This window comes from Orcinus orca, chromosome 10 (assembly GCF_937001465.1).
Source record: "Orcinus orca chromosome 10, mOrcOrc1.1, whole genome shotgun sequence".
NCBI lineage: Eukaryota > Metazoa > Chordata > Mammalia > Artiodactyla > Delphinidae > Orcinus > Orcinus orca.
Genome location: NC_064568.1, coordinates 53,947,224 through 53,969,048, shown reverse-complemented (window position 1 = coordinate 53,969,048; position 21,825 = coordinate 53,947,224). Strand labels below are relative to the sequence as shown.

The 21,825-nt window shown below is 42.6% G+C and overlaps 1 protein-coding gene across 1 annotated transcript; it reads right to left on the bottom strand.

The window, feature by feature from the left end:
• Positions 1–20,414: 20,414 nt before the first annotated feature.
• On the bottom strand, positions 20,415–21,277 carry LOC101288848 (heat shock protein beta-1-like). Its single transcript, XM_033405460.2, is given in 2 exon segments — positions 20,415–20,725; positions 20,727–21,277. Coding segments are annotated over 2 exon segments (606 nt in total). The 5' UTR covers positions 21,147–21,277; the 3' UTR covers positions 20,415–20,539.
• Between the last annotated feature and the right edge of the window lie 548 nt (positions 21,278–21,825).

The window sequence follows — 21,825 nt, the reverse complement described above, 5'->3', positions numbered from 1 at the left end:
ATGTTTTTATCAGCAGGGCCATTTAGTCAATTCTTCAGGCTAATTCTACTAAAAGTAATCAAAGTTTAAATATTACTTTTCAGCTTTTAGTAATTCACAGTATTGATGTTATAAATATTTGATTTTTCTCAAAATAATATATACTATGATTTAAAGATTTTTTAATGTTAGTTTATTGAAGGCTGCTTTTAACAATTACCTGGAAGAGGGCACGTAGGAAGTGACAGATAGAGCCCACAGGTGCTGCAGTGCCCACAGGGTAGACAAGGAAGAATACTGGGGCCAATAAAACTTTATTTACAGAAACAGATGGGCTGATGTAGTAATTTTTTAATATTGAATTATAACATTATCTATCTAGATTCCTGAGGTTTTTGTCACCTTCTTAGTTTTTTTTTTTTTTTTCTTGGCCCAAGGATAATGCCTCAATTTAGTCCCATTTAGATGGTACTAAGCCAACAGGAGTTTGTTACCAAATACAAGCTCAGAGCATTGGATTCAGGAGGGAAACTATGGGCAGGAAGATTGAGGGGAAAAAAAGAGTTTCTCCATCTGCTGATCAGCCTATAAGCCCAGATTTGGGGGAGCCAGACTCACTTGCAGAGTGTCAGAAGAAGCACAGACCTATTTTGGGACATCATCTTTCAAACAAAGCCCCACCTAAAGACAGCGGCATGTCTATGAAGCTTTCAGTAGGTTTCCCTGGGCCAAAAATGTGCTCTTAAATTTTCTGAAATGTATTAATAGTTTATAAAATGTGATATTGGATTTTGAGTCTTGCTACTAAAAATGTGGTCTGTGGATCAACATCTTCAACATCTCCTGTTTGCTTGTTAAAAATGCAAGTTCTCAGGCCACATCCCTGGCCCACTGGATCAAAATATGCATTTTAATAATATCCCCAGATAATCTGTATACACATTAAAGTGTAAGAAATGGCCTCCAAAGTGGAGTACAAAATTAAAATAATAGAACTTTTATTTATTGTTGTTTATCTCATACTCTTACCAATTCAATAATATGTATATATTTTATAATTTATTATATCACTATAGTAGTACATATCTATTATTACTGGGGTTATATTTATAGACCTCTTTTCTTTAATAGACAGAAATACGTGAACAGAAATTTTTGGAGATCACTTCTTGGAAGGTTGCAACTCTAAGTCCTTGAATAGAGAAATAAAAGAGGAAAGAACAAAACTTGGAGTATTCTAATTTTCTGGAGTGACCTTCAAGCTTAGTCTGTTATCCCAAGGTCATGATGACTAATTACTGCATCTATGAATTCATTAAAATGCTCATACAGCCCTCCAGGAAACTTCTGAACCTAAGCCATCCTCAAGTGGTTTATTCTTTTCCTGTAATACTTACTACCTGATCCCGGAACACAAAAGCAAGTTGAATTCACAAATCAATGCTTAGAAAATCATCTAGTGATAAAGAACAAAGCAAATTCAGAATTTGCACAATCTTTTCTTAGTCTGATTGAGGGAGTCTTAACTATCCATTTAAAATTATTTTTATTTCAGTTTTTTTTTTTCCTGGATAAACAATGAAATGCAAATACCATGGTCATTAATGACCTGATAAATGTTTCATCCCCTTGGAACAGGGAAGTTCATGCTTGGTCTGGCCCATTTCTGAGATGTACCCTCCTATGTAATTAGTGATGCCTTGACTCAACCACCTAGGCCCAAGTCAGTTTCTTGTTTCTTTCTTACTTCCTGTATCTCTATCCTCTCTTTCTCTTTTTTCTGTCCTCTTTGCCACACATTTCAGGTTATATGTGACTCACATTAATAGAGAAAATAAAGAGAAGTCAGTCAAAGGCTTTGAAAAGATGTTAATAGTAACATTTAACTTGAGAACTACCTGAGGATTGGATAAGTAGACTTTTTTTTCAAGTAATGTTTAAATTTATTACTTTCATATATCTGAATGAGGCATTTGGGGGAAATTCAAATTGGCCAGGTCCTAGGGCAAACGATTTTCTATTCAGCCTTTGCATTCAAGCTGCTCAAAAATATATGTTTATAGTGCAGAGAAACCACATTTAGAAGATTGTCTCTGTTCTCCCTTCCAATGTTCCATATCGTGCTGGACTCTTACAGGCACCTGTGCCCACACATGACTTTTGTTTATGGAAGTGTCCCTTTTTCAATGTTTTCCCTGCATCACTATCCCAATCCATGAACTGAGAATATCCATTCATCCAATCCTCTTTTATTAAGCACTAACTATGTAATCGTAGTCAGTGTTAGGCTCCAGCTATACAGAGTAAAAACACTCAATGCCTTTTACTTGAATTTTCCCAGAAACAGTCCGTAAGGAAGGGATTTGGATGCAGGCAATATTTTGAAGGCGATCCCAGGAAGCACAAGCAGAGGGGTGGGGGAAGTGAGGGGAGGAATTTGTATGTGCATATTTATGAATGGGTCCTTGCTGTGGGTAGCCAGGACTCAGTCCTACTGGGGACACTTAAAAGAATCATGTAGAACACACCTCAGATTGTCCCAGTGAGGGACAAGGAAGTGGGCTGTGGCATATTTCCCTTCCAAATATGCCCACAACAATATCCCCCAGGCCATAACCTCTTCTTGCAATGTGACCTTGAGGTTCCTTTATTCAAGGGCTTGGGTGGATTTGCGACTTTGGTGGAGGTGGTTCTGTATGACATTGGAAGCTTGGACTTAAAGGGCGATACAGTTTCTTCCTGTTTCTCTTGGGATGCTCCTGCTTGTAGGAAGCCCTAATGAGCCTTCACAGAGAAATTATATGGTGTTCCAGCCAACAGACCCAGCTGAGGACCCAGCTACAGCCAGCACCTACTGCCAGCAATGGGAGTGGGCAGTTCTTCTATGGTTCCCAACTTCAGTTAAGTCACTCTGAGCCTTTGCATCTTCCCAACTGTGGCCCAAACATCATAGAGAAGATGCTCTATGCTCTTTCCAACCCCTCATGCCCAGACTGGTGAGCTCCCAGGTAAGATCCATGTGGTCCTTTGGCTCTGAGTTTGGGGTGGTGTGCTATGCGGCGGTTGATAACCAGACACTGGGGCACTCATCCATCAACATCCAGCCCTTGTCAGTTGTGATGTGCTAGGTCCCCAACACACTCAGGCTGCCCTGCATGGCCGAGCAAGTTCCTGCAGCCTTGTGGAAAGTCCACAGGCAGAGAATGACACTCAAAGTGGGAGCTGCTAGCTGTACTGTCCCTGCCCCTGCAGTTACAGGTGAGTGCTGAGTGGACCCAGGGCTCAGGGGCTGAGCACCACCTCTGGTCAAACGGCTCACACAGCAGGTGAAAGATGAACAGTTAAACTGAAAGGGTGGAATATGCTAAATCCAATGACAGAGTTAGCACAGGGCACTCTGCAGCTCCAAGGAGACCCTCTACTCCAGGCCACTGAGGACCAGGAAGGTTTCCCAGAGGAACAGTTAAGTGAGCAGTTTAGCCTCCAAGGCTAAAAATTGGAAACCTCTCCAATACGACAAAACTCTCTGGAGAAAAACATTTACAAAGACATCTGTTTGGGGGATAGCATTATGTTGGCCAAAAAATGAAACCCTCGCAGGTTACAATTAAATATATGATCACTGTTGGCTTCCGTTTCTAAGAGAATAAGGTCTCAACGTGGACGAAACTGATTTAATGACCTGCCTATCCGTAAGACAGGGAGGGATACCTTTGCTGTTCTGGTAAGTGAAGAAAATATGCTCTTTCATATTGATAGTCTATAAATTCCTACTTAATTCAAGAAGATATCATTTTCCAAAATGAAGATAGAGAAGGGAAAATTTTAAAATATCATTATCCTTTGGCTTTCCATCTGAATATGATGGCTTTGTTAAACACTGCTTTTTTAAACTAAAATTCTGACCCCCTACTCACTAAATTTTTCTGACAATTTCCATGATGCTGAACAAACCCTTCTCTGTGTCATCTCTGTGTGAATACATTTCCTAGTGTTTTTGATTTCTTGACTCTTAGTGAACTCTCCATTTGAGTATAACATACAGAGAAGTACACAAATCATTTTAGCTCAATGACTTTTACAAATGTACACACTCATGTAACCAACACCCACGTGAGTGAGAATAAACAGAACATAACCCAGCACCTCCAGAAACAATGCCCCCAGAGGTAATCATTCCCCTAATTTCTGACACAGACTAGCTTTCCCTGCTTTAAGCACCTTATGGAAGGAATCACACTGTGTGTACTGGCCTGGGTCTCCCTTCTTTATGACTCAGCACTACTTTAGTGAAATTCATCTATCTTTTGTATAGTTGTTTATTTTGATTGTTTGATTTTAACTGCTATTTGTTAAATTTATCTGTTACTGGAAAAAAAAAACAGGAGGTTCATGGTTATCATCTGACATCCTGACATTCTGCTTCCAACTGAGGAAAGCCTTTATTAGCAAGAAAAAAAAAGAAAAAAACTTTCTAAAACACACTGCATGAGTTAGTGTTTCCTCCGAAAGTTTGGCAAGGGCGTGGGAAGCGGACTATATTAGTCATTCAGAGGATTTTGTCCTCAGATGTCCTGATTCGGAGGTTGAACAATTCCCATTGTAAGGTAGGATTAATGCTGTTACACGCTCTCTGTGCATGACTCCATATTAAAAATGTAAAAGTTACATTTTAAGTTCAAAGTGCCACCAGTGATGTTTATTTGCTTGCATTATCATAGTTTGGGTTCACTGTCTCTTTTAGGGCTTGGAATTTGGGGCCAAGGGTATGGGAAAGTTCCTTTCTAGTATGAAACATGTCAGTGCCTAAAAAAGTATATACGTATAAATTTTATATATATATATATATATATATATATATATAAAGATAATCTTAACCTAGTGATTTTATTGCTAAGTTCTACGAGTCTGCAGTAAAACTGCAGAACCTTCATCTTCCTTGCTCAGAAAGCAGCAGCATGCTGGGTTGCACATGCCTCCAAGAGGAAATAAACTATTTAAAATGCGCAGACAATTGAAATTGCAAAAGCAATTCCTCCAGGAAGTGGGTAACCTCACCCATGAGGTGTGAGCAAGACCTTAGTTTAATAACAAATGGGTAAGAGCACAGGCCAACAGCTCGGGCCACGTTTCTTGTCTCCCTGCATTCCTAAATTGCTTTTGCAAGGACACCCCAGACAACTGCAGCCTCTGTGTGTATCTAGAGTCTGCTAGGAGGTTCTGAAAAGCTAGAGCGTGCTGGGGCTAGTTTAACAGCGGGAGCTATAAGGCAAGGAGGGGACTGAACTGTTCCTTTTCGTGTTGGTCAAACTGCCCCTGGTACACTGGGTTTCATTGTTGGTGCCCTTTGTAAGACAGTTAAACTGAGTAGCTTTATGAGTAACCGACCACAACAGTGAGAGGCTTTAAGGCACTCAATAATGGCCATTAGCATTTATTATGCACTCAGCATGCCAGACCTTCTCCAAGGATGCGATGGCATCTGCACCTCCCGAGAGCCCCCAGGGTGGTCCCTATTACTATGCCTGCATTTTCACACCCAGGAAAGTGAGACTCAGAGAGATCTGCCAGAGTCACAGAGCCGTAGAGCTGGTTTTGAACCTTAAGTGGTTTGACTCCAGGCCAGTGCTCAGAGCAGCACATCACGTGACTTGTCACTAAAGGACCCTATGACACGCAGAGGGGATAGGTTCACCCCTGCCTCATAGGGTCCTTGAGCCATTTAAGCAATATGACCATGTACAGGGCTCACCTGAGGTCCTGACCATAATAAAGCCCTCCATAAATGTTGGCTACTATTACTCTGAACAGAATGGTAGTGAAAGAGTGATTAACCTGGAGAATTTAGTGAGGACACGGCAGTGGTCTTAGAAGTAACTTCCTGTGGGTGGTGATGTGTAAGATGGCAGACAGCATGGCATCTTGGGAAGGGCATTCATTGCTTTAGAACCAGGGCACTGCTGTTTCTTTTTATAACTGACTTTTGGCAGATCACTTAACCACGCTGAATCTCTTTCTGCATGTCAGTGATGGAGACAATAATTACTACCTTTCAGAATTCTTATGAAAGACATGTAAAAAGTGCCCTAAAGATGTCTGGCACATAACGGAAACCTTGCAGAGGTTAATTTTCTTCTCAACAACCTCTGTGACTCAAGACTAGAGGATGGAACTGTGATCTACCAGAGGAAGTTTAGATGTGGTCCAAAAATCATTATCTAAATGGGCTTCCTCAAGAGAAAGTGCTGGCTCGCAGTGGAAGTTGCTAAGTATTTCAGAAGAGGGGTGGGCTAGTGAACTATTTGACCTTTAGTCCTTCAACTATTATGGAACCAAGAAAATATTCACACAGCCTTTCAGAAAACTCCCTTGAGGACACTCAGGCTACAAACAGTTCTTAGTAAATCTTAGGATCCATTAAGCTTGTTTGCGGCCAACAACAGTGATGGGAAGATGCATTAGCGCCTCACAGGTCCTGCTCACTGGTGTGCTTCTGGCAAAGCCTTGTTTCCTCTGCTGTTTGAGGTGGTGGTGGTATGTGTTGGTTTTCTTCATGACAGTGTTGAGGATGATGCTTTATTAAAATAAATTTTAAGACCTTCTGTTCATTCTAAAACTTTGCTTTCTCCTTTTCAAACCAGGAGCCAGGGCCTTTACCTTTTCTTTCCTTAGACTTTTGCTGAGCAAAGGTAATGTGAAGGAGGGAGGCACCTGGTGGAATGGTTCTGGAGGTAATAAAGGAAAGAAGAACAATGTGTCTCAGTCCAGGAAGGGGTTCGAAGGCCTCCATCCTGTGAGCAGGGAAGACGTACCAGCCCCTCTGCTGGGAGCAGCCCTGGGGAGACAGTGAGACCTCAGAGGGTACTGCCTGGTGGACGCAGAGAACGTGGGGAGCTGAGGTTTCCTAAATCGGCCGACATCACCATGAGCAGATGCAGCAGTCAGCAGGCCTGGAGGAACCAAGCAGTGGGCATCTCACTGTGAATTGGAGAGAGCCAGTGACCCAGGACCATGATGGATGTCCCTCCAGCCTTGCCTCCCTGGAAATTCCTGAACACTAAGTTGGGGGGGGAGGGGCGGGGAGGGCAGCAGCTGTAAGGGCAGAGAGCAAATCTTCCATCAGCCTCGGGAGTCTGGAGTCTGATTTAGGTTGATCCGTAAAAAGGAAGGAATTGTGATTATTTCTGCCACATCTGATTTTGTAGGGCAAGTTTAACCTTCCACAAAAATAAACCCATTTGAGAGTTTCAATCTAAGGTCATAGCATCTGGGTCTCTCATTATGATTAGAAAGTGTTGCCTCATTAACCCAGTCAAAGGTGAGGACCAAGGGAACCTCAGAGTATTAAGTGATTGATCCAGATGGGTCCAGGTGACTGAAATCCATAATTCTCGATTTCCTAGCTCCTAATTGCTCCCTCTTCAGGTTTGAGGAATGCTGTCTCAATATGATATCCATTATTTCAAGCAAGATTTTATTTCTGCTTGTGATATTTATGGAAACCAGGTGGAAGAAAGAAATGCAAGGGTGCCCCCCGGGTGCCTTTTAGAGCCCGGCCCCCACCCTTCTGTGCACAGCTCTCACGTTGCTTCTGCACGGTGCTAAGAGCAGGGGGCATAGAGAAAGCGCTTCATGATTGGAAAGGACTTGAGCATCCTGAGATGAAAGCTGTCCATGAGCCTGAAGTGCCGCTCCTTGAAGGATTACCTCTGTTTATGTTTTGGCTGCCACTTGGTCGTGTTGAAGAGAAAGAATGATTTCAGAAATTGATCCCTTTACCCTTGGAGCAAGCCGAAGTGGGCAGAATTGAAAAGGGATTTCAGGCTGCTGTTGGTGGCTTTGCTGTGGAGGCTGTTATCACCCCCTTGTGGGGACAGTCTCCGGGGCTTGGCTGGCCTCCAGCAGTTAATGAAGGCCCCTGGAGAGTCACCTCAGTCTCTTTGCTGCTACAGCTGGCACACTTGAAGGTGGGTGAGAGAAGAGCTCCTGAGCAGGAGGAAAGGGGGCACCTGCCCAGCTGTGCACTGTCAGCTCCTCTGCCCCACCTTTGGTCAGACTGCTTTCCAGACAGATAATCAGGCAGTGAGTGCCGGCACCATGGGGCTCAGATGGGATGGAGACTGGCTTAGCTTGGGTGGGGGCGGGGAGAGGCAACAGGAGGGAGAATGGACTCCAGGAAGATGCTCCTGATTCCCGGTCACTGCAGAGGACACTCCTGTCTGCAGTCTCATGAGCTGAGGTGCCTAGGAGGCTGCATCTCCCTGTCTTTCTTCTGCTTTATCAACACCCCTCATCCACACTGGTTTCCTGGTCTTGGACAAACTTTCTCTTCGTATAATTTTTACTTTTTCTTCCTAACATCTCAATAGAAGTAGAGATTGTTAGAGTTTGAAAGGATTTCAGTGACCATCTCTTCCAATTTCTCACTTTATAGATGGGGAAACTGAGCACGTGAGTGACTAGCTGAGCTGATGACAGAGCCAGCAGCAGGAGTCTGGGCATCCTGTCTCCCTCCAGGGCTCTTCGTAGGGGTCCTGCTGCCTTCTCCCCTCTGCCCCCTTCTCTCCCCACAGCAATGGTGTCAGAAAGTGGGAAATCAGAGTTCTTGTCCTGTCACTAAGCCACCATGTGACTTGCTGAAAATCACCCAGTCCCAGGCCTTCTGTTCGCCCATCTGTGAAATGAAGGATCAGATTAAAGGGCCTCAGTGACAATCCCATGTGTTCATGAAATCCAGCTTGTTTTCCTTCTGGGCATAGGGGAAGACTACATTTTCCGGCCGCTGCTCCATCATTTTGAACAGAGGACTGAGTTCAGAAAGGGTTGGAAGTGGGGTGTCTCACTCTAAGCCTTGGTCAAGATCGCCCTCATCACTCTTCTTCCACTTTGTGGTGACCTTGAGGCCCTCAAGTACATTGATGGGCTTATAAGAAGGAGAATGACCCTGCAGAGCATTACGCTTCCGCCCTCCTCGCATCCCCTACCTGAATAAGGACATGAACACACTGAACCTTCATCACGTGACTGAGAATTGGGGATTGGTAGTTACTGCAGTTTCCTACCCTGGCTAATAAAATCTCACAGACCCCTTCAGCCACAATGCGCTAAGATTTTCCTGATCATTGTTAGTTTATTTTATTATTCAGCATTTATTAAGCACCTGTGATGTACCAGAAATCGTGTTATGATCTAGTTCCTTGTCTCTGTCAGGAGCCTCAGCCCCATCTCTAATTCAAACATGATTGTGGGGGACTCAGCGTGCAAAGCACAACCTGCCTTTGATTTCTCCATCTTTCTTCTCACCAGTGGTAAAGAGGACCCTGGGAGGAATGGCTTTCAATTGCCATCACCCAGTGCCATTGCAATGATTAAGTACCAATGGGCCAAGTTACAAAGGAATGAGAGGCAGAGGTGTTTCACATGATGGGGCTGGTGGGGCTGGGTTGAAGTGATTCCACAACATTCACTCCAGGGGACTGGACTGTGTGACCACCATTTAGAAATACCTGTATTGGGCCTTATGGGTTCTTTTGAAAACATCTTTAAATCAGGCCCGCAGACAAGCACCACCTATCCTCATTAGAACTGTCTGTTTCCTGCTGGCCGTGGTGTCCACTGCTGCTCTCAGATTCTTTAGGTACGTTTTTCTTCTCAGCATTGAAGCTGAGAACACCCATCTGGCCGGTGAAAGAATATAATAGGGCATATTTTCAGCATGACCAATTAGATGTGCAACTCCCATGAACAATAACAGGACTTGCGCTCCAGATTCTTCCTCAATAAATCCGGCTTTTCCCCTTATGAGCAACAGATGGGTTTTTCACAATGGCTCATTACCTCTTGGCTCGGCTCTGCTGCCAGAAGTGAAGTATAAAGTTATTTATGGATGGAGAAAGATACATAAGTCACCGTGGATTATTTTCTGCCATCCTTTTTCGTTTATTTAGTTAGAGTTTTCTACCACTCGAGATGAGCAAGTTAGAGAAGATGGTGGTGTCCCCACTGGGAATGGAGATGGATGTCCCTTCAACCTCGTTACTTTTCCTGATGGCTGCGATCTCTGAAGGTGATGCTGTGTTTCCCACAAGAAATGGTAATTGGGATATTTCAATAGAGAAGATACCCATTCCTCAAAAGATTCTCTAGCCTTTGACAGGCCATCTCTGTGAGATTTGGTCAGTGGGGGCACAAGTCAGTGCCACTTAACTGCATGTGATACGTTTGAGAAGAGAAAACAAATTGCTTCTTTAAGAAATGCCAATATTTTTCAGTGCTTGACATCTCAGCCAGATAGAGAGTATTCCTCTGTCAGTTGGGGGGAGTACAGGGAAACAGGCCAACAGACTGCCAGGCTAGACATTATATGGGAAATACACAGTAAAAGTATAAACATACATGAAGGGAAAGAGGGGGGAGGTGGGGAAAGGATTGAGAAAATAGCACTGAGTCCAGTGATCTCAGATTTGTGAGTGTGGAGGAGACTATGTCCTGTGAACATACTTCTATTCTGTCTAGTTCCTCCCTGGGCAATTCCTTAAATGATCTATGCCTCAGTTTCCTCATCTCTAAAATAAAAATAATAAGAGGATGGCCTAGGATTGATATGAGCATTAAATGAATTAATATTTGTGACAGTGCCTACCATATAATAAGTGCTGTAAGTTTTTATATAAAGAAACTCAAGCCAGCAGTGGACATGAATTGATTTGTATTCCTGGGTTGTTCACTGGGGTTGTCAATTATGGGAACTTTCTTCCCCCTCAGGCCACAGGAATGGATGCATATCCAGTCCACGTTCTTCCTGAGGATTTTTTCAATGGGTACAAAGGAAAGATGGTCAGTTTCTCTATTAAGGGTAAGGCTCTGAGTTATAAATCTAGATGCTTCCAGAGGCCTTGTGACCTACTCTGTTGACAAAGCTGATTAGCAATAGGAGAGATGAATCCAGCACAGAGGGAAGCAGAGACAAGAGATGGAGAGTCCTAAGCTGCGTTGCAGTCCCAGGTTCATTGGTTTCTAAGCCAGCCATACACGTGCCTTCCTGCAGTTTGCTTACATGAATAAAGATGTTCCCTTTTCTGGGACAGGAGGAAGGGAATAATCACTTCAAATTGGGTTTCTGTCACAACAACAACAAACGAAAATTTAGTGGATAAAGACCAACATTTACTGGAAAATACAATTCTCTGTGCTTCTACACTTCCCCTCTCCAAGGAGTTCCCCTCTCCATATATATATATGGAGAGAGAGAGAAAGAGACAGAGAAAGAGATACCGTGAGGTATGGGGACGATAAAGAGTCATTTTAAAAAGACACCTGAAGAGTCATTTTTAAAAGACACCTAGGGTTATTTCTACAGCCCAAGCATGCAGATCACAGAATCACAGAGTCCCAGAGCTGAGAATTGCCTCCCAGATTTTGTTCAGATGATATGGTTTCAGACTTTGCCTGTTGAACACTGGGAAGCCATTTCTTCTGAGTTGGGCAATAGCTCTACTGATGAAGACAGTTATTTGAGCAAATCTGACTTAGCAAAGTGTTCCCTCATCATTTCTAGTCCTTCCCGCCGGAAAACTACTAGTCTCCTTCCTATTCACATGAGAGGATTAAAATATTTGAAGTTTTTATTTCTTTGTAAATCTTTTCTTTCTTGGGACAGACACGTCTACCAGAAATATTCCATTAAATAGTACCGAGAGAGAAACTTTAGGACACTTGAGAGTCAACAGGGTTGGTAGAAAGAATGTTTGCTTAAAGTCAGACTAGTGCTGTGTTAAAAAGTGGCAAGGCTTGTTGGAGTCTATCACGTGAATGAAAAAGAAAACATCACGTGTCTGGGACAGACTTTCAGCAGCAGGAAGGATGTGTAGCTTCACGGCACAGTTGTGATTCCTGGGACTGGTAACCTGACTTCTGCAATTACTAAACCAGAAAAGCATTGGTAGCACATACTTCCCGTTTCATTTTTTCCTAGGTTGATTTCCTTTAGAATTGATGATAATTAAAACAGACACTATGTTAAATGGTATCCTGTGGTTGGTACTTAGAGTTTTCATTTAAAACAATACATGTAGCACAGAGGCTACTGAAACACCACCTACCTTACCTGTACGACAGTTTTAGCTGAAAGAACACATTTCTGAAACCTTATTTCCCTGGAATGGTGAAGGAGAAATTAATACTGGAACAGAGAAGATGCCTCTCCTCCCCACCTCAGGTTTCATGCCATGGGTCCTGGAGGTCTGAGGACAAATTACTGATATAGGCAACACCATGGATGGATCTCAAATGCTCTGTGCTAAGCAGGGACAGACACAAACTACTATGTACTCTGTGACTCTGTTTATATGACAATCTGGAAATGGCAAAACTACAGAGACAGAACAGAACAGTGATTAACAGAGGCAGGGAGGGTTGGAGGGGGATGATTGCCAAGAGGAATGAAGGAACTTCGCGGGAGATGAAAATGTCTTATGTCTCGACTGTGGTCACAGTTTCATGCCTATGTGCGTTTTTCAGAATTCATAGAATGGCAGACCTAGAAAGGTTGACTGGCATTGTGTGGAAATTATATCTCAATAAATGTCCATCTTAAAGTGCTATACAGCAAACCACTCTAAAACTCAGTGGCTTAAAAATACCATTCATGGTCAATGCCCCGTGGGCTGTCTGTGGGGGTGGACAGTTGACCTGGATGGACACAGCCCTGGCAGAGCTCTGCTTTCTGGAGGCCTATAGGTCCGGGTCTGACCTACAAGCTTCTCATCTCCCTGGAGCCTGCAGGACGACTGGGCCACATTCTTCTCGTGCTGATAACAGAGGCGCAACAGAGCAAGTCCAAACACAGAAGGACGTTCCAAGTATTTGCCTGTGTTCCATCTGCTAAAATGCCTTTGGGAAAAGGAAGTCACGTGACAGCCCAGATTCAAGGGGTCGGGAAGAAAACACCTCTAGTGGGAAGAACTATCTGGAAAACGCATAAATGAAGTGTTGGGACAATAACCCAACCTTACAGAAGGCTCTTTACTGAGCTGCAATGGAATGGCATGCCTGTTGCTTCTTTAAGTGTGGTAAGAAGCAGAGGTCATATGAAGATCATTTTTACTTTTTCTGCATTATTTATGTTGAAGATTTGTTTTTTAATTTAGTGTTTCAATTATGAGGATCCTCACTATAGATTCTTAGAATTTAGACCAGACACTCATACTCTGTTTTCTGGAAAAAAAAAAAAAGTATAGTTGATTTCATCAGACCATCAGAAATCTGTAATTCACCTTGATGTCTTTTCACGTTGGTAACCAGGAAGCTCAACGCCAATGGTATTGCTCGGTGGAGACAACCATGCTATTCCATGTTCCTTCCATGTTTATCCTCTCTCTGCAGGACTACAAGCTTTTTTTACATCTTTATATGTATCCACCTTATTCTCTTCATGCTTTTTGTTGCAAGATTCGCAAATATCTTCTGAAAACAGGTGGAAGGAGAAGGATCACAAATAATGCAAAGAACAGTGGATGAGGAGGTAGAAAAATATACCCTAATCATTTCCCTGGCACTTACTGTGTGAGCTTTGCAAATCTCTCGATCTCTCTAGGCCTTGACTTTTTAATCATCTTATAAGGCTAATTATGTCTCTCTCTACTTACTGTTCAACATAATGGAGAAAACATGTGAAATCATGATGCATTTTTAGGCACCACTGACTCTTTGGTTATAAGCCATTTTCATCAAGCAAGTACACAGGTGTGACTTTGGCTCTAGAGGAAGCCCATATTGTTCTATAAATGGAACAAAAGCCTCCCTTGATTTCTTGCAGTGGCTTTGCCTGCCAAGTAGTTTAGGAGATTTGTAATAAGCAGGAGAAGGCACAAATTCAGTTCACTGGCAGTTTCAGACATGTACAGAGGGATGAGAGTTCTTCAAATGCTGAAATGAGACAGTGGTCTCAGGGTGATTTTAAGTAGAAAACCGGCCACAGTCCCAGTAAGATCCTATGGGATTTATGGTGTCAAAACCAAGGTTGAATAAAGTGCAGGGATAAAGGAGCTTGACTGGCCACAGAGGGGCGGCTTCTAGGTCAGTGAGTCATTGAAATTGTATAGATGACAGTGCTTTGGTGAGAGGACAGTGAGGGGATTCCCGGAAAGAGTATAATTGGTTCTCTGACCTATTTGTACTCTCACCCTGATGCACAGAGTTACCCTGGGCAAATGTCACAACTTCTTGGAGTCATTTTTTCATCATAAAAAGTGAGAAGAAAGTGACTTAAATGGACAATTATTTAGAATTTTTAGAGAAATTTGAGCCATAACATTTGTAATCTACCTGAGCTCAGAGTACATGTTTGATTTCATCAAAGTTTTAAGACCCCTGTGTTTCCGAGAAGACTTGAGTCTGCAAAATTACTTAAAGCTCAGGGCAAAATTACACCTTGGGGTCTATTTCTCAAAGAGCCCAACAGGTACGAAAAAAATCATTCAATCTATGCCTGATAATTTGAGTGTTAATTGACTGGTAGTCTCCCTTTGCAGAAAGACACACGTAAAAACATAAACCTATACCAGAATCACATAAATTGTGTATTGTAAGTACTAATTAAGGGATCCCCTTCAGACATGCTGAATTAGAATGTCAAAGGTGGGGCCCTGCCTGAAACTTTAATTTTAAACAGATGCCTCAGCTGACTTTAAAAGATGATACCATGAGAACCAGGGTATTTAAGCAGGGACTACCCTAAGTCATGTTTCATGAACCCAGGTTCTTGCTTCTCAGGTGCACAAAACCACAGAATAAACATGCAGCGCTGCCCCATTTCTCTTCACTTTTAACGTAGTTAACTTGGCATCATTAAGCACTGCTATATTTAAAATAGATAACCAACAAGGACCTACTGTATAGCACAGGGAACGCTGCTTAGTATTCTGTAATAACCTAAATGGGAAAAGAATTTGAAAAAGAATAGATACATGTATACATATAACTGAATCACTTTGCTATACACCTGAAACAACCACAACATTGTTAGTCAACTATGCTCCAACATAAAAATTTTTTAAAAAGAATTTTTATTTGTTGTCCATCAACAGATGAATGGATAAAGGAGATGTGGTAAGATTCAAATGAGGCAACTCTGCCAACGTGTCTCACACAAGGGGGTGTTATCCTTTCCAAGGATGTCTGGCAACTTGAATCCTCCAATTTCACAGAACCATTTAGAGGTTAACTCATGGCATCATCCCTCCTGTAAAGGCTACACACCTCCGTGTATTCCTATATCCTGTTCACATAAGGATGGGGAGGGACCAGCTCTCAACAGCCAATCCACTGATCCCAAATACCATTTATTTCACCAATGCAAACCTATTCCCAGCATTTGTCATGGCATCAAGATACCAGTTTCACAAATAAAAACTACTTGCCATAGTTACACGCAAATTTTAAAACCTTTGGTGTTGGCTGAGGTGAAGATTGCAGAAACATGTGAACTAATGGCTTCTGCTGATAGGCTCTCAGATTAGCCCGCTAGTTGAACAACCCTGGGGTAAGCATTCTTGAGTACTATGCAGTCTGTACCTGGGTTGTAGATTTAACCAACCAACACTCAGAGAATATCATTCTTTCTATGCTAAACTATTTTCATGAAAACAATACATATCTTGAAACTGGCCCCAGGGACCTTGGTAAATTGGACGTTGTAGCCCTGAACTTTGCACTGTGTCACACAGGGGACGCCCATCCCTTATTTGTTGAATTAACTAATAAGTAACTGTATGACTGAATGTATGAATCAATCAGTGACAGCATTTCATCCTTACCACCACCCTGTGTGATATCATCACCAGTTTATAGGTTAGGAAACTGACACTAGAGCACTTAAGCAAATTTCCCGAACTCCGTCCACTTCTAAGTAGTGGAACCATCGTTCTGAGTCTTGCCTCCTTACAGCACAGGCTCACCTCCCTGTGCACAGAGGTATGGAAACCCACAGTATGTTTGAGAAATGCAGGAAGTTCGGCTTGGTACAGTGTGAGACCGTGAGAGTGATGAGGGAGATTATGTGGCAAGATAGGTATGATGTATCTGAGAGCCACATGCTTTATTTTATAGATAGTGGGTGATTCATCAAAGATTTTTTTTTTGATAGAATAGTGACCTAATTCCAGCTATACTTTAGAGAGATGGATCTTTCTAAATGCAGAGGCGAGTAGTTGCTTTAGAGATCATATGGTCCGTAAGTCTAAAATATTTACTATCTAACCCTTGATAGAAAAACTTTGCCAGCCTACTCTAGAAGAAGATATTCTTAGTTATTTTAGGTTGGCTAGCACTATTAGTGAGAAAAATCTAGATCGCAGACTTGTGAAAGTACAGAGGAAGAAAGGAGGTTTTGCTGGTCTACTCAGTATGAGCAAGCATGACCCAATCATCCTGGTTTGCCCAGATTTTTTTTGGTTTTAGCACTGAATATCCCATGATCCAGGAAATCCTTTAGTCCTGTGCAAACTGGGACAGTTGATCAACGTAATCTGCATAACGATCAGAGCAAAGTCATGAGAAAGCAAGTCAGAAACTTGAGAACAGAGACATAAAGCCCCATTTGGAGACAAAATGAAGTATGAACATTTGAAGAACCATCATGGTCAACGTTCACAGGGTGAGTTTGGTTTATGAAATATGTAACATGCCCAGTCTATCAGTTAGGATCAAGTTCAGCTGTGAGTGACAGAAAACACAGAAAGGCAAAAGAAAATGAGAGGTAAGTAGTTCGGGACTTGTACGACAGCCTCTTGATCATCAGGGACGTAGACTCCTTCTACTCGATTGTATTACCATCCTCAAAATGTTGCTAGAACTTTCTGGACCAAGGTGGCTGCTTGAGCTCCAGCCATCACAGCTACATTAAAGTCAACAGAAAGGAAGAAGAGGTGAAAAGGGGAGCATCCTTATCCCATAATGACTCTTCCTCAAAGTTGCATACCTCACTTCTGCTGGTATGTCACCATACCTACACAGAGGAGAGGTTGGAAAACATAGTCATTATTCCTGGAAGTCAGATGCCCAGCTAAATATAGGGAAATTTATTACTAATGAAGAAATAAGGAATGGATATTGGGGGACAACTAGAAGTCTCTGAAACATTTAGATAAGTATAGTTGTTATAAATTCACAGCTAATATTGTTGGGCTGCCTTTATTTATCAGGCACTGTGCCAAATCCTTCTTATAAATTTTCTCATGTAATTCTTCCATAAATATGTAAGTTAGATATTATCATTATTCTGTATTTGATATATGGGGAAATGTAGGCAAAAATAGGTAAAATTAATGTTGCTAGATTACACAGCTATGAGGTAGAGCTAGGATTTGAACCCAGATTAGAACCATGAGCTTACTGGCCTTGTAATACTGCCCCCCAGAGCACTCTATAAGGCATGATTTTTACCAAGATTCTGCCAGCCCATAGACCAAAATCTTGAGCATAAAATTCACATGAGGTCAACCATTGGATTGCTACAGATTTCTAGAACAGGTAGATCTCATGTCACTAATATGGCTCCTCAAAATAAAAAAGAGAATATATACATAACTATATCTAATCTATATATACATATATTTACAATAAAATTTACTAATGAAAAGGAAGAGTGGCACACAATTGTCAAATAATAAATATATAGTTCTCTTTATTGTAAATTCTACACAGCCAATTGATTCCCACTGATTACTTCCTTTGATTTTTACCAAACTCCCGTATTCATAACCAGACTACAGTTGTAACTGACAAACGAATAGCTCTGACATGAATGCAAGTTGATATTTTCATTTCTCTTAACCACTGAGATGGCAGGAAAACAACAAAGGTGATGGAACCTTATTTACTCATAATGTGACTCCTTTGCCAAACTGGATAATAATTTTCAAATAACAGAAAAATATTTACTCAGTTTTTGTGTTATTGATAATGTAACAGCTATAGACACAGCACACTCTTTTTTTTTTTTTTTTTTTTTGCAGTATGTGGGCCTCTCACTGCTGTGGCCTCTCCCATTGTGGAGCACAGGCTCCGGACCTGCAGGCTCAGTGGCCATGGCTCACGGGCCCAGCTGCTCTGCGGCATGTGGGATCTTCCTGGACCGGGGCACGAACCCGTGTCCCCTGCATTGGCAGGCGGACTCTCAACCACTGCGCCACCAGGGAAGCCCGACACAGCACACTTTTAAATATAGTCTGCATTACCAACATTTTCTTCATTACTTTCTTAAGTTTAAAACAGGGATTGAAAACTATGACCCTTGGGCCAGATCTCCCTCTACCCATTTTTGTAAACAAAGTTCTTTTGGAACACAGCCAGGCCTATTCACTTACGTATTCTCAATGTCTGTATTATTTATACATATCTATGTCTATAATATTTACAGATTATCTGATTTTATGCTACATTGGAGTTAAACAGCTGTGACTGAGGCCCTATGGCCCACAGACTTGAAAATATTTACTATCTGCCTATTTAGAGAAAGAGTTTGCCAACCCTTGGCCTAAATAAATGAAAGAAATCTGTATTTTCAGGGAAAGAAGTCAGGCCTTTCACAAAGATAAGAAGCTCTTTTGAGAAAAGAGATCTTAGGACACCTTCAGAACAACAACAAAGGTGGGTAAAACACGTTGGGTTGATCCAAGTAAGAATCTTGGAATTTAAAGGAATGAGGCAGAACCTTTTGTCCCAGCAGAAGATATTCATTGTATTTTCCCTAGATTCTGATTAAAAAGAAATTACCAATGGAAAGAGATGTTGAAGAGGAACCAAGCCAACCCTGGATGGGCACCAGTGGTGTCCCTGCCTATAATTTCATTACATCAGCATCTGAGTTTCATAGCATGAATGAATTGAGCAACGGCCAGAAGCAGAAGCATGAAGCAATCACCAAAGAGTGTCCTCTCCAAAAATTCATCTTTTCTCTTCTGAAGCACAAAGGACTTAGGTTTCAAAGATGGCTGCAAGTCATATTTCTGCAGTTCTTTTTCAAAGTTTATAATGCCCAGACAAGAAAAAAATAAATAAACAAAGATTGCAAGAGCAAATGAGGGCATGTGTGAGCAGCAAAAATAGCAGATGTCTTAAAAAGATAAATGATATTATAGGGGAAAACTGACAAGGTAATTCTCAAAATGCAAGGCCTTAATTACTTATTTCTATTCTGGGTATCCAATCCAATTATTGCTGGAATCAGGAACGGAAAATTCTTCATTGTGTATTTAATATCATTACTAGGCAGCATATTTAATATGAACCAAACCGTATTTATACAGCTAATAAACTGTTCAAGGGTGGTACACTAAAATGAGAAGCCAACCAAATCTCCTCTCGGGGTGAGTACTGGACACTTTGCTGCAAAGCCAGTTCTTCTGAGGTTAGCATCATCTACTTCTGAGGTTAGCACATCTACCCTGTGTCTCATCATGCCTCAATTCTCTGATCATTTTTCTGTTTTGGAAATGCTGCTGAAATATAATTTGTTTTGATTCCAGAGGATCATGTAATTTTAGCAGAGGCCTGAATTAATAAACACAAATGGAAACTTTGACACTGAAATATTGTGACAAAGTTTCATTATAAGGAGGTCATATACATGATCGAGGAAATGTGAATTTTTTGATGATTATTAAACTAAAAATACAGAAACAGAAAGTTTAAAAAGTCTTATAGAGAACTCCCAGAGCACTGAGATTATGTCCAAGGATTCTGAGGAATCCACTTGAAAAGAGTCATTAGGCAATATTTTTCAAATGCATTTGACTTTACTTATTTTATTTTTGGCTGTGCCGCATGTCTTGCGGGATGTTAGTTCCCCGACCAGGGATTGAACCGGCGCCCCTGGCAGTGAAAGTCCTAACCACTGGACCACCAGGGAATTCCCGAAATGCATTTGACTTTAAAACCATGTATTTGCAGAGCAAATGCAGTAGAAACACATTTTGTAAAGGATGGGATTCATGGAAGAGTCAAATTCTGTTCATTGCTGTCACCCCCCCCCCCCCCATAGAACAGCTAACTGGAGAAGCAGCCTGGCCTGGGGGTTGTTTTCTCAAGGTCTGGGGGAAAGCCAGTTCCATACAAAGCTGGACCACCAACAAAGGTGGACCACCACATTCACACAGCCCAAAACATTTTTAAGTTTGAAAAGTAAGAAAGAGATCACTGCACACTCTGGGTCCTGAGAGGACAAAAGCCAGGTGCCGCCCTCCTGTAGAAGGAGAAGCTCTTGTGGTGATTCTCTGATGTGGCTGGAACTCGGGAGAGAGCCTGTTCTTACGAAACTTCGAGATGAGTTGTGCAGTCTTCCTAAGTGTGGATAAAGTCAAGTCCCTTTCAGACCCTTTAGGGCTTTCTCATGATTATGTCTGTACATTTATAGAGCATTTTTTTTTTTTTAGGGGCAGGCAGTTGTTTCGAACTTTATTTGAGAAAAACATAAGGTAAAGATATCAAAAGAGTACAGAGGTTTGGTGGGTGGGGACGGTCAGTGATGGCTACTGTGGGGTGGGCAACTAGGCTAGGGCCTTTACTTGTTTCCAGGCTGTTCAGACTTCCCAGCTTCTGGGCCCCCAAGCTGGGCACGCGCCTCGAAGGTGACAGGGATGGTGATCTCTGCCGACTGGGTGGCTGGCTTGGGCAACGGGGCCTCCACTGTGAGCGTGCCCTCGGGGGACAGGGAGGAGGAGACCTGGGTGGGGTCCACACCGGGGGGGCAGCGTGTATTTTCGAGTGAAGCACCGGGAAATGTAGCCGTGCTCGTCCTGTCGCTCTTCGTGCTTGCCAGTGATCTCCACCACGCCGTCCTTGGTCTTGACCGTCAGCTCCTCGGGGGCGAAGTGGTTGACGTCCAAGGACACGCGCCAGCGGTCGGCAGTCTGCTGGATCTCCGAGAAGCCGCTGCTGAGCTGCCGGCTGAGCGCGCGGCTGTAGGCGGGACCCTCGATCGCGGCGGCGGACAGAGGGCGCACGTAGCCCGGCCATCCGCTGTGGCTCAGCCACTGCGACCACTCCTTGGGCAGCCGGGGCATCCCGAAGGCCTGGTCGAAGAGGCGGCTGTGGGCCGGGTACCAATCGCGGAAAGGGTCCCAGCTGGGGCCCCGCAGGAGCGAGAAGGGCACTCGGCGCTCGGTCATGCTGGCTGGTCTGGGCGCGTCTGGCTGAGGTTCGGAGTAGTGCGAGAAGTGTCGGGCGCCAGCCCCAGCAGCGCTTTTATGGGCCTCCAGCTGGGTATTTTTAGCAGGCGTGTTTCAGGTCGCTATTAATGGCAGTCTATAGAGCATTTTTAAAGGGCTTCAGGCATTTTTATCAATTATGAGAGAAAGACAGAGAAAATGAGCTTTTGTAAACATAATACATGTATTAGTCCATTAGGGCTGCCATAACAAAACACCACAGCCTGGGTGGCTTAAACAACAGGAATTTATTTTAGCACAATTCTGGAGTCTGGAAGTCCATTATCAAGGTGCCGGCAGGGTTGGTTTCTCCTGAGGCCTCTCCTTGGAGACGGCTGCCTTCTTTCTGTGCTTCATGTGGTCTTTGCCCTGTGCACACACATCACTGGTGTCTCTTCCTGTTCTCATAGGATTAAGGCCCATTCTTATGACCTCATTTATCCCTAATTACTTCTTTAAAGTCTCTATCTTCAAATACAGCCACATTAGGGGTTAGGGCTTCAACATATAAATTTTGGGAGAACACAGTTCAGTCCATAACAATGCTTGATCATGATAGAGCACTCCAACAAATGACAAAGTATGAAAAAGAAAGTGAATTTTTAAACATCACTCAAAAATAACAACTTTAGCTTTAGGT